Here is a 12,406-nt window from a genome sequence, read left to right as displayed (position 1 = left end):
CAACAGATCGTTGCCAGACCTGCTGCTTCAAAAAATATTACTATGTTAATGGAAATGGCTTTGAGGTTTTCCCTACATGAACAGGGAGGCAAGGGGAGGAGACCAAAAACTGCTCTCTTCCAGGGTCCTATAATAATGTTATGATATTGCATTTTTTTATTGAGGTTCTTTCTTGTTCTATACTTTGTACATGTAAAAGAAAAAGCAGTAGGACGTATATGTAGTTGATACGGGGAGAAGAAAAATCTCAGCAGCCCATATTCTCTGTGTGTTTTCACTCAGCTACTTATGGCGGAAAATGATTAGTGCTGATCCAGTCCCTCCAGATACTGAAGTTAATGATCTCATATCTCTCTTTCTCACACACATGGACAACTGAATTCAGTCTCTCTTTTGGGAAGCAGTAGTTTTGTTTACTATCCATCTGTCTGCTTAGTTTGCTATCTTAATTATTAAGATCATATTTTTCAAAAGAGTATGACAGGCCAGTTCCTGAATGCTATGTACACGAGTATACTTAATATCTGACTTAAACGGAAATGCCACATGTTTTTTCCCTTCGGATATAAAATTCAGTTTTTTAGGAATGCATTAAATGCCACATTTCAAGAGGATTCCTAATTCTTCTCATGAATCTGCTTTGCAAAATGAAGTCAAAAATCATTGCCTGAGGTTTTCAATGCATACAAGCCTCTTCTGATATTCTTTACAGAGGCAATAAAATATAAGTGTTATTACTTTGACAGAAAAATAGTGGTGGCTATTGCCTGCATTGACTTTTTTTTTCTCCAAACAAGTTGCCATAGTATTCAGTACTGAAAAATTCACTTAAAATTATTTGATGAAACATTAAGCTGCCCCTTTGACTGTAAAGATTTAGAATAGATTTTAATCTGACAGTAGTATTGACAAATTGGTAACAAAATGAATTTGTTTGCTTAAATTAGGATGCTAAAGAAGAAAGTGTGATGTATTTTTTTAAAAAAAATACAGGTAAAACTCGAAAAATTAGACTATCGTGCAAAAGTTCATTTATTTCAGTAATGCAACTTAAAAGGTAAAACTAATATATGAGATAGACTCATTGCATGCAAAGCAAGATAGTTCAAGCCGTGATTTGTCATAATTGAGATGATTATGGCTTACAGCTCATGAAAACCCCAATCTACAATCTCAGAAAATTAGAATATTACATGCAATCAATAAAACAAGGATTGTACATAGAACAATATCAGACCTCTGAAAAGTATAAGCATTGCATATGTACTCAGTACTTGGTTTGGGCCCCTTTTGCAGCAATTACTGCCTCAATGCGGCATGGCATGGAAGCTGTCAATCTGTGGCACTGCTGAGGTGTTATGGAAGACCAGGAATGCTTCAATATGGCCTTCAGCTCTTCTGCATTGTTCCGTCTCATGTCTCTCATTTTTCTCTTGGCAATGCCCCATAGATTCTCTATGGGGTTCTCTATGAGTAGGCTGGCCAATCAAGCAGAGTAATCCCATGGTCATTGAACCAGGTTTTGGTGCTTTTGGCAGTGTGGGGAGGTGCCAAGTCCTGCTGAAAAATGAAGTCAGTATCCCCATAAAGCTCGTCTGCGGAAGGAAGCATGAAGTGCTCCAAAATCTCCTGGTAGACAGCTGTGTTGACCCTGGACTTAATGAAGCACAGTGGACAAACACCAGCAGATGACATGGCTCCCCAAATCAACACAGACTGTGGAAACTTCACACTGGATTTCAAGCATCTTGCAGTGTGTGCCTCTCCATTCTTCCTCTAGACTCTGGATCCTTGGTTTCCAAATGAGATGCAAAAGTTGCTCTCATCAGGAAAAAGGGCTTTGAACCACTAAACAACAGACCAGTTCTGTTTTTCTTTTGCCCAGGTAAGACGCTTCTGACGTTTGTTGTTCAGGAGCGGCTTGACAAGAGGAATACAACATTTGAAGCCCATGTCCAGGATCTGTGTGTCCAGCTCCCAGCCTCAGTCCACTCCTTGTGAAAGTCCCCAACACTTTTGAATGGCCTTTTCCTAACAATCCTTTCCAGGCTGCAGTCATCCCTGCTGCTTGTGCACCTTTTTCTTCCACACTTTTCCCTTCCACATAAATGTCTATTAATGTGCTTTGATTCAGCACTTTGGGAACATCCAACTTCTTTTGCAATTACCTTTTGAGGCTTTCCCTCCTTGTGGAGGGTGTCAGTGATGGTTTTCTGCATAACTGTCAGGTCAGCAGTCTTTCCCATGATTGTGCTTCCTACTGAACCAGACTGAGACCATTTAAAGGCCCAGGAACCCTTTGCAGGTGGCTTAACTAGCTGATTAGAGTGGGACACTTTGAGCTTAGAATATTGAACCTTTTCACAATATTCTAATCTTCTGAGATTGTGGATTTGGGGTTTTCATGAGCTGTAAGCCATAATCATCTCAATTATGATAAATCATGGCTTGAACTATCTTGCTTTGCATGTCTATCTCATATATTAGGTTCATCTTTTAAGTTGCATTACTGAAATAAATGAACTTTTGCACAATATTCCAATTTTTTGAGTTTCACCTGTAGGTTGAAACCCAATGCAGTTGAGATACTGAAAACAAATTCTTAGGCTCAGAATATGTTCAAAGACATTGTGGATTTTTAAAATGTTAAACATCACAAAAGCCAGCTTGACTAAACTCTTCTTCCTACTTTCTCAAGATTATTATTACCAAATTCTCTGTGAGAAATATCCCTGAAGAGAAGGGAAGGAACAAAAAGGCAGCCAGTAGCCACCATGAAAGCTTGACCAGTTGGATCCTTCCCTCAACAAGGAAATTGTTACGACTTACCTTGTGGGAATCGTCCTAGAAATGTTTTTGCTTTTGAATACTATTTATTGTGTTTTTATTTTAAGTTGTTTATATTGATTATAAGCTGCTTTGGGGCAATTTCTATCCTAAAAGATAGATTTTAAGTACATGTAATAAATAAATAATAATTATACTAATTCATATGTTTTGACACCTGACTCTAGTTAGTAGATCCAGGCTGCAGTTATTAAAAAAAAAGAAAGAAAGATCCAATTAGTCTGAAATCTGCCAAGTTTTAAGAGAAATTAATGCATACCTTTAAAACACATGCAATAGAATGAACATCCATAGGGACAAAAGCACATACACAATAATAGAATTGTTCTCTTTTCTTTTCAATAACTAAACTATTCAAGCACAGACTAGAAAACTTCAGTAGTTCATATTTCTGTCGAAAAACAAATGTGTGATCTTGCGGAAATAATTTTTCTTTCTATCGGAAGAGGAGCATCAGGTAGAGGAAGAGGACTCGTCAGCCATACATGAGAAGAAGATTCTTGAGCATTTTTAACAGTTCATTTATCTCAAATACAGAGTTATCTGTTAACAGCTAGATCCTATGCATCACTGCACCATTTGTCAAAGGGTTAAAAAGGCACATATAACCCATAAAGATGGTTGAAGGAAGCTGGGGAGGGCTTGGCAGGTCCAGAGCAGATTGTGTATGAATCATGGATTGCCAGAGCGAGCTTGGAGGCCCAGCGCAGACTGTGTGTGAGTTAAAGAGAGACATGGAAGGGCTGGCAGAGTATATGCAGACAGGCAGTGGGGTATTATGGACAAAAACAACTTGCAGCCTTCCTCATTGACTTTGTAGAAAACCATCAGGGAAAGTCAGACATGGTGTTCCCATGACTGTGGCCCCTTGCAACATTGTAACGATATTACTATTTCTGATCTTAACAAGTTCAAAAATATTCACAGGATTTCTTTTTTCATTATTTTATGAAGTAATATTTGGTAGGGCTGTGCATATAGACCTGGGAATTTCTTTAAATTGCCGACAGAAACCTTGCAAACAGTGTAGCTATTTTAATGATAGCTCATTGCAAATACCATTTTCAAATGCTTTTTACAGCCCCAATATACAATCATATGTTATTGTTTTTATTATTTTTCTTATTTCTTTCTTATGCTATTGCTATTTGACAAAAGGTTCCACATTTGAAGCGAAATTCTGCTTTTGTACAGAGAATCATGTGGTGTAGATTAGTTTGTACATACTGTATTACTCAGGGGTTGTCTATAGAGTTTCTAGTTTCCTAGTCACCAATTTTAGTTGATAACATTTAATTGATGAACTTGACACCGAATCCACAGTAGGAACCCATTAACTTCAGCAGTCAGAGAATTGATGAAATTGGATAACAATTGGCAGCTGAATAGAATGGAAAATACTGTACAAGCTTCAATTTTACATGTAATTTAGTAGAAAAGTGATCAATAGAGAAAATAAAGAGGATTTATTTTCCAGGTATGCAAGCTTTTTCTTTGAGTGCTTCTGTGAGTCCTACCTGGCAAAGCAAATCCATTTAGAGCAGTGGTGTCAAACTGGCGGCACATGGGCCAGATGCGTCAAACGCAGGCCATGCCCACCCTAGCTCCCCGAAGGGAAAAAACATAGCAAAATGTCACATGACAGCAACATGCCACCACAAGTTTGACACCCATTAGTTTGAGGTATGCATTTCTGTTTATTACTAAATTAAATAGGTGAATCTAATATCTCTGCATTTTAGGACTAGTATATTAATTCCTTGTACTTTTTATTAGCAATAGCATTTAGACTTATATACAGGTACCACTCCAAAGCACATTACAACACTCTCTAGGCAGTTTGTAATGTAAGCGTTATTTGCATATTGCCCCCAACAGTCTGGATCCTCATTTTACCAACCTTGAATGGATGGGGGGCTGACTCAACCAATGGATCAAACTCCAAGCTGCTGACAGAGTTTGTCTGCAATACTGTACTTTAAACACTGCATCACTAGGGTTCCTTATTGTTCTCTTTATTCATCCTGCTGTCCAGCATTCTATCTCACAGAATTTTTGTTTTTTAGAGAGAAACAACATATTTCATTGCCACATTTAAGATGCAAACTGCATTTAATACTGTTTCTATAGTTAAAAATCGTTTTGAAAAAGCAAGTACATTTTGCCCAATCAAATTGTCTACTTTGGACCTCACCCCATTCTTAAGAGGTCCTTAAATGGGACATGCATAAGTGTCTACCGTCCCTGTTCTACTGTCCCCATTTATCTGTATTTACTTCCTTTGTTCATGTTTATGTTCATACCTATACTTGTTATCTTGAACATGTTTGACAAACAAATAAAATAAAATAATAAATAGTTTGGTCTAGAAAATGCAATTTCATTGTGTTAAGTTCTTTCTTGGTGCGAGGTAAAATTAGGGTAAATATATGTAATGCTGAAGGTATGATTTCCAAATAAAACTTCATTATGTTTCATTTCTAAGAGCATATAAGGGTGTTTTATATCACATGGCCAACTACTTGTGCTGAAACATGTCATTCAAATATCTTCATTAAAATAAATTAATTATATTTACTTAAATATATGCTTTGTGACATAGGACACCATACCTCTCTGTGAGTCTGTCATAAAAGCAGCCAAGACACCAAATGTTTTGCTTTAAGCTGATAGCTTAGGTTTCCCTAGGAAGATTTATCTACAGAAGAGAAAAACAAGAACAGTTAAGCTGGGAAAGGAAAAACCCAGGAGAAATTCTGAGGAAAGGAAGAAGAGCTTGGCTGATGGTAAGATGAAGCTTGACAATCTTGGCTTCTGAATATTTATGGTCCAGTTGATAAATAATGTTGGTTGTTGAGCCTGAGGGGAACTGGACATTATTATACCAATATATCATACTGTTTATTAGAGGGAGCTGAAGACACTCATAGTGTTCTAGGACATCTTTGATTCCCAGAGTGAGTTGCAGGATTGAATATGTTCCAAGATGAAGTGGGTTGAGGGACTTCTATCCTTTCTAAATAGCTATCCAGAAAAGGAAAATAGAGGAAAGATAAGTTCTGCTAGCCAAATAGAACTCCGCCTGAAAAGGTAAGAATCCAGCTGTATCTTTGGCCTTTAACTTATCTCTAAGTAGAACATAGGCTAATTAAAAGATGTTAGTCCAACATTATGATATGCACACCATACAATATTAGAAGATACGTACTGCAATATTTGATAGAGAAGTGGGGGAAGGGAAGTTCAGCTGCAACACCTTTTGAAATTCTAGCAGCTTCAGACAGATAATTTGATTTTTGCTTTGCCTGCCATATGTAAGTTTATACTGGTAAAATGTAGATTATTTAATTCAAAAGTCCCTTGTGCGAGGAGAAAAACATTTCAGCTTATATAACATATAGTATCACTGATTTTAGTTCATCCCCTTTTCCCCTGTGTATATGTGCAAATAACATGCATAAAACCATTTCGGACTTCAAACTTCAACCCCCAGTCAGGTATGTTCATGGATCTGCAGTGTGATAGAAAACCTTGCTCCATGAATAGAATTACTATAATACAGATTGGGCCTAGGTCATTAAATTCAGATTCTGATAGAGGTTGTTTGTTTCTTCTATCAAGTTATTTCCATTTCACAAACAAATATAGTTTGTTGTTCTACATAGTCTATTTCAGGTTTATACTGTTTGCTGTTATACTGTTGATGGTGGTGTTTTCCTAACATATATTCTCAATAAATGTAACATGATGATAGTATTAAAACTTTTTTCCCAGAGGGCAGTAAAAAAAAAAATCACAGCTAGCGATATGGAATGAAAGTGCTCTAGTGAAATCCTCTTAGCTTAGGTCTGAAGTATTAATGTGCCCTATTCCTTATAAAGATGGACTGCAAATTTTTTTGCTACAGTTGATATAAATGTCTGAGTTTATTAGTAGAATAATCCCTTTATATTAAAGGATAGGCAATTAGGTATTAATTCATGTCACAGTGATGAACATAATCAAGGTTTAATAGCAGTTGGTATCACATCTTGTACTTGGCACTTTGATTATGTAAATTACCCTTTTCTTTACCTAAACACTTCCTTTGTGATGGAATAGAGCATATAATATTTTATATGTTGCAATATAAATCTTCATAAAACTTATTTTAAAAGGCTTTTTAAAATTATGGAAGGGGCACTGATTAAGATCTTCAAACACTGTTCTCTTTAGGCTGCCTTTTCAGCAAGTTAAAAGGAATGAACTTTGGCTAAATATCCTGCAAATCCTATTTTTCTAGGTTATTTATGGCATAAACAAAAGATAGTCTGATGTGAAATGTGATAAAACACAACATGATTAAAGAGAATGAAATATTTCTGTTCCATTGATTTCATATATGCTGCTTGGAACTTAGTTCTTTCAGACTTAGTTCTTTTTTGCTTTATTTTTCTAATAAAGCCATTCAATAGTCAGGCTGATTTTTAGTTATGTGTAGTTTCCATTCTTTACAGATTGTCTGCTTTCTTTTGAATTTGAGAGTCTGTAGCTAGTTTCCCTATGGACAGTTATCAAGCTGATATGCTGACCAATTTATCTGATGGTATCATGCCTGAATTCAGGAGTCTTGGCTAGTTGGACAGAACACAACATATTAATAATTAATCATCTTTTATTTGTAGTAAGAGGAATTGGAGCACAAAGGTTGATTAGACCTGAGAGTGCAGGTTGAGTACCAGTGTTCGTCTGTGTTGCTGCTGAGAAGTATGTGAAATGGTTCAACACTGAAATAGTTGTTTTGAATTTTTCAAGCTGAAGACAAACAGTTTGTATTCTTGGAACAAATTGGCTACTTCAGTTAGAATTGTTTAGCATATTCTATCTGTCCAAGAGAATGGGTTATTGTTTTGTGAGTTGTGTTTGGATTGCTTTGCTTCATTTTTTTTAATGAAAAAAGCCATCATAGTAGCAGGCACTGTTCCTATTGACTTAAGTTGGGTGGGATGATGTAGGAGTGGCTTACTAAATTGTTGCTCACCCTTTCTTTATATTGTATACCTTTCCTAATTCTTTAAAATTGAAAAGTAAACCTGATGAATCTCTGAAAAAAAGTTGAAAGGAACTTTCCAATTCTTTCTTACAAGTGCATTTGACTTATTTGGAAATTATGGCTTCTTCTGTCAAGACTATCATATTTGTTTATTTATCTAATGAAACTTTTCTTTTGACTGAATAGGAGAATATATTTTGCTGATTATATCACTCCACATTTCTCATTTCACCAAAAATCTTCACAATGGATGGTGGCAATGGGAGCTGTAGAGGAAAGGGAATATCATAGAAACCCCATTATTTCTAGAATGACCACATCATTCAGGACATGAGGAAGATGTAGTATTATTTACTAGAAAAAACATATTTCAAAATGTTCTGCAAAATTGGTTTAAATAGAACTTGGTCTTAAGGTGATTTGGGAAAATTTTCAGCAAGATTGATGCAAAAGCTTAAGAAGAATGCCTCAGTTTATTATCTTCAAAGAACAAGATAGTGGGTGTAGGATTCCTTATGCCTAATTTCATCAGGTTTTATTTTTGCTGATTTAGTTTGCTGTTTAAATTACTATAAATCACCTTTAGTAATATGAGTATATTACTGAGATGCTAAATCTTTGTATAAATAAATTCATCTAATCCCATGTATAACTTATTTTTAGGGGCTTTACTATAACCATGTTTGTGGCTATTGGAGCATGAAATATTTTATGTAAATGCAATCTACAACTGTAATATTTATTTTCACATCAATTTTCTAAAGAAGCACATAATTACACACTTGAGGCTATGTAAAAGCACTTTGGATATATTTTATTATTATTAAGTGACTAATGATGGGCTGAATTTTATTTACTACTCTCCAGTGTTTTCAATCTGATTCATAAATGTGATAGCATTTTTACTGGAGTCATAAATTAGAACCATATACTCTGTAGTAGGCAATATAGGTGAGAAAACAACCGAAGGGTTTAATAGGGCAGTTTGTTTTCTTGAATGCTTTAACTAAACACCATGTAATTAAGTCATCACCTCTTGAGTCTTTCAATGTATGGAATCCTGGTTCTTTGGAACACTTGGTAAAAATCTCAGGATTTGGTAATTAAACTAATCCCTCTCACACTCATATCAGTTTTATATGAAGGCAGTTGTTTATGATTTCATATAATAAACATATCTCTATTTTGTGTTAAAAAGCAAGTCTTTGTATTAAAAAATTACCTGATTTAGATTCAGGAGAATTAATGTAGCTTACAATAAAATAATGCCTATGCTGGGTTTTTTTTAATTCCTACCGGTATTAGTATATGTATATTTATTTGAATGTGCTAAAAGGATGTTTCTTTTAAAGCAGGGTAGGCACCTCTTTTCCTTTTTGGGAATGCATTTCTAATTTAATTTTGAACCCTATGGGTGATGCACAGAACATGGAGATATGGCACCTAAAATTATTTATTTATTTTTATTTATTTATATGGTTTGTCAATTGCTTACAAGATAATAGGTATAAGTAAAAACATAGTTATGAATACATGGATACATATAAGAAAAATAAAAAATAAATAAAAGAAACAATAGGACAGGGATGGTAGGCACATTGGTGCGCTTATGCACGCCCCCTAGGGACCTCTTAGGATTATAATTCTTTATAATAAAAATTATAATTAATAATAAAAATTATAATTAATAATAAAAATTATAATTTATAAGAATTATTAATTATAAATAATTATAATTCTTTCTTTTTTGGTAGTTTAAGTAAAATAAGACCCTTGAACCTCATTGAAGACTATTTTACTTCTTAGGTGTAAAATAAGATAGAAAGGAAATGTTAGGAGCTCTACAGATGCTGGAAACCCTATATAAGCTACAGTTTACTTACCCCTGCTGTGATCTATCCCGGGGCTAAGAAATATAAGACCTTGAATTCCATATATTATATATTAATAAACAGATTTTTAAAATAAAACCCTGACTTATATTTGTTAATTCTCATATCAGTTTTTTCCTTCTGATCTTACTATGCTTCCAGGGAATGCAGTAGGATAAAAATGCAAATAAATTTTAGGCACGCAAGTTTACTCCCCTCCAAGGGAGAATGTGTTCTGTACAGAGCCACAATACAATGTCACAAATTCAAATGAAAATAGCTGTGTGAGCTTTGCATCCTGGTAAAATAGGAAGGATCATAGATCTGTGATTAGAACACATACTTTGCAGGAAAAAAAAACTCCAGATAGCATGATGTTTCCAGGTAGATATGAGAAATATTCTTTCTGTACCCCAGTACATTGCCTTCCTGTAAGCCTTTAACTTCATGAGTAGTCAAGTTCCCATTCTGTACATTGCATTTTCCTACATCCCTTCACATCTTATTTATTATGGATTACTTTAATGCAAACTTCCCAAATGTTTTGTGCCCTTCTTAAAAATGGAGTTATTATTGCATCATGTAAATAGCACACATCATTTCCAATAATCAGAATAATGATCCAGCAGAGCATTTTCTCCAGTAAGTGCTTACATATCAGCTAAGAGATAGTAGGCATGTCCTGTGGTTATTGTAGCTTACAGTAAATTGTTTTAAGTGAATTGAACTAACTTTGGAATCAAATTCAATGATGAGAATGCAGAATAGAATACACACACACACACACACACACACACACACACACACACACGTAGGGTTCCACTTAAGTCTTCTATGCAATGTGTGGAGTTCATCTTGTAACAGAAAAATATATAAAATAGTTTGAAGAACCTTAGTATTAATTAAATTATAATATTGATATTTTTATTATTTTTACTCAACTATCAGATTGATTGAAAAGCAAAGCAGAGAGTATACTGCCTCCTGTTCAGTCAAGCGTCACTAATGAGAGATAAATGGGAATATCACCCTGTCATGTCTCATTGCTTATCTGTTTGTTTCTCTAGGAGGTGATTTCCTTTCCTTTTTAAGAAAGAAAAAGGATGAGCTAAAAACCAAACAGTTGGTGAAATTCTCATTAGATGTTGCTGCTGGGATGGCGTATCTTGAGTCTAAAAATTGTATACACAGGTAAGAACAAGTCATGTGACCTTTTTAATATAAAATACATAAGCATAAATGAGCTGTAATAAAATCTCAGGCTCATATATTTATTTTACTTTATTTATTCATTTGGCTTTAGGCAATGCATACTTAAATCAATCACATCCTGTTCTATCAGGTAATATACAGTATATCAAATTGGTCAGTTCTCAGAGATCATAGATAGCTTCAGTTTTGCTAAGAACCAATTTAATGTTAAATGGTGCCCCATTAAATTAGAGGGTTCAAGTAGTATCTGAGAAACAAATACAGCTTCAGAAGATGGAATAGTTTCCAATTGTTCACATTTTTCTCTAAAGATTCATATCCTGCTAAACATTTTTTGTTAGTAATAACAGGTTTTTTCCTTCTATCATGAAGAAAAGAAGGAATATGCTCAGACACATTCCAGCAGGAGTCCCACTCACTTGTTATCTAACCAGAATGAAAGCCTGTAGCATCTGCATCTCAGCATTTACTCAGTATCTAATTAGCACTTCATACCCATATTTCAAACGATTACCATTCAAATCAAGGCAATTCTATGCCTTCATACCCCAGTTTCTCTTCCCTAATAATTACAGATGCTACATTGACAGTATGCAGCAATTCAGTGTCAGAATAATCACTTATTCACAAAAGCTCTTCATGCCAGGCTTTACCTCCACCCCCAACTCTGAATTAGCTAGTAGTTGGATATCATTAACTATCTAGTGCTCCCATCATCAGACAGTTCTTCAGATAGTACTGCTAGAGCAGAGAAGTTATCCTGCATTCATTTTTCTGTCAGTGTAGTGAAAGAGGATTTAAAAATGCTTTCATTTTAAAAAAAAATTCTCATGGATGACATGTGATATTCTTGTACTATTTTACAGAGTATATGAACAGATTGCTCTTTCTTTCATTGTGCAGCAATCACTTCAGTGGCCTGCAGCTTATTTAATGTCCTATGCTTCCATTAAATTATAAGGGAACATACCATGACAAATAATAGTGATATCATCAGAATCTTGCTATTGAGATATAGTTAGAAACATTTTTCCTAATTCAGAGAAATAAACTGAAATAGCCCACCCACTTTCTCTGATGAAGAAATTTCCAAGGACCCAGTTTTAAGCAAACATGGTTCTCCACCATTTGAACACTTAGTTATTTTACCTGTATTAAGTGGGAGAAAACCAAGTTGTGAGCCATTGGAGAAAAAGCACCTGTCACATGCATTTGTTTCCAATTCCCTTTTTCTTTTGCCTGGCAACACTATCAAATAACATTTACTATGTGTAGTTTAAGACAAACCAAATTACTGAACTACAGATGAAATTAAGTAGCTCTAAGTAAGTTAAATTTCCGCATTTTTGAATAAGATGAAAAACTCTTGAATCTCTTCATTTATATAAAGAATTAGGAACCAAAGTTCACTACAGCTCATTTTTATTTATTATACTAAAATTGT

General features: G+C 34.7%; 1 protein-coding gene across 9 annotated transcripts in view; it reads left to right on the top strand.

Annotated features, from left to right (window-relative positions):
- The window catches only part of FER (FER tyrosine kinase), a 129,555-nt gene that overhangs the window by 92,712 nt on the left and 24,437 nt on the right, over window positions 1-12,406 (top strand). For all 9 annotated transcript variants that reach the window (XM_026719707.2, XM_026719697.2, XM_087926986.1 and 6 more), the window contains one exon: window positions 10,818-10,941. In XM_026719707.2, the coding sequence (XP_026575492.1) occupies window positions 10,818-10,941 (124 nt within the window). The remainder of the gene's footprint in view (window positions 1-10,817; window positions 10,942-12,406) is intronic.

The sequence above is a fragment of the Pseudonaja textilis genome, chromosome 2 (assembly GCF_049901715.1).
Source record: "Pseudonaja textilis isolate UNSWEBS1 chromosome 2, rPseTex1.2, whole genome shotgun sequence".
NCBI classification, from domain to species: Eukaryota; Metazoa; Chordata; class Lepidosauria; order Squamata; family Elapidae; genus Pseudonaja; species Pseudonaja textilis.
Note: the sequence above shows the minus strand (reverse complement) of the source record. Positions and strands in the feature narration are given on the sequence as shown.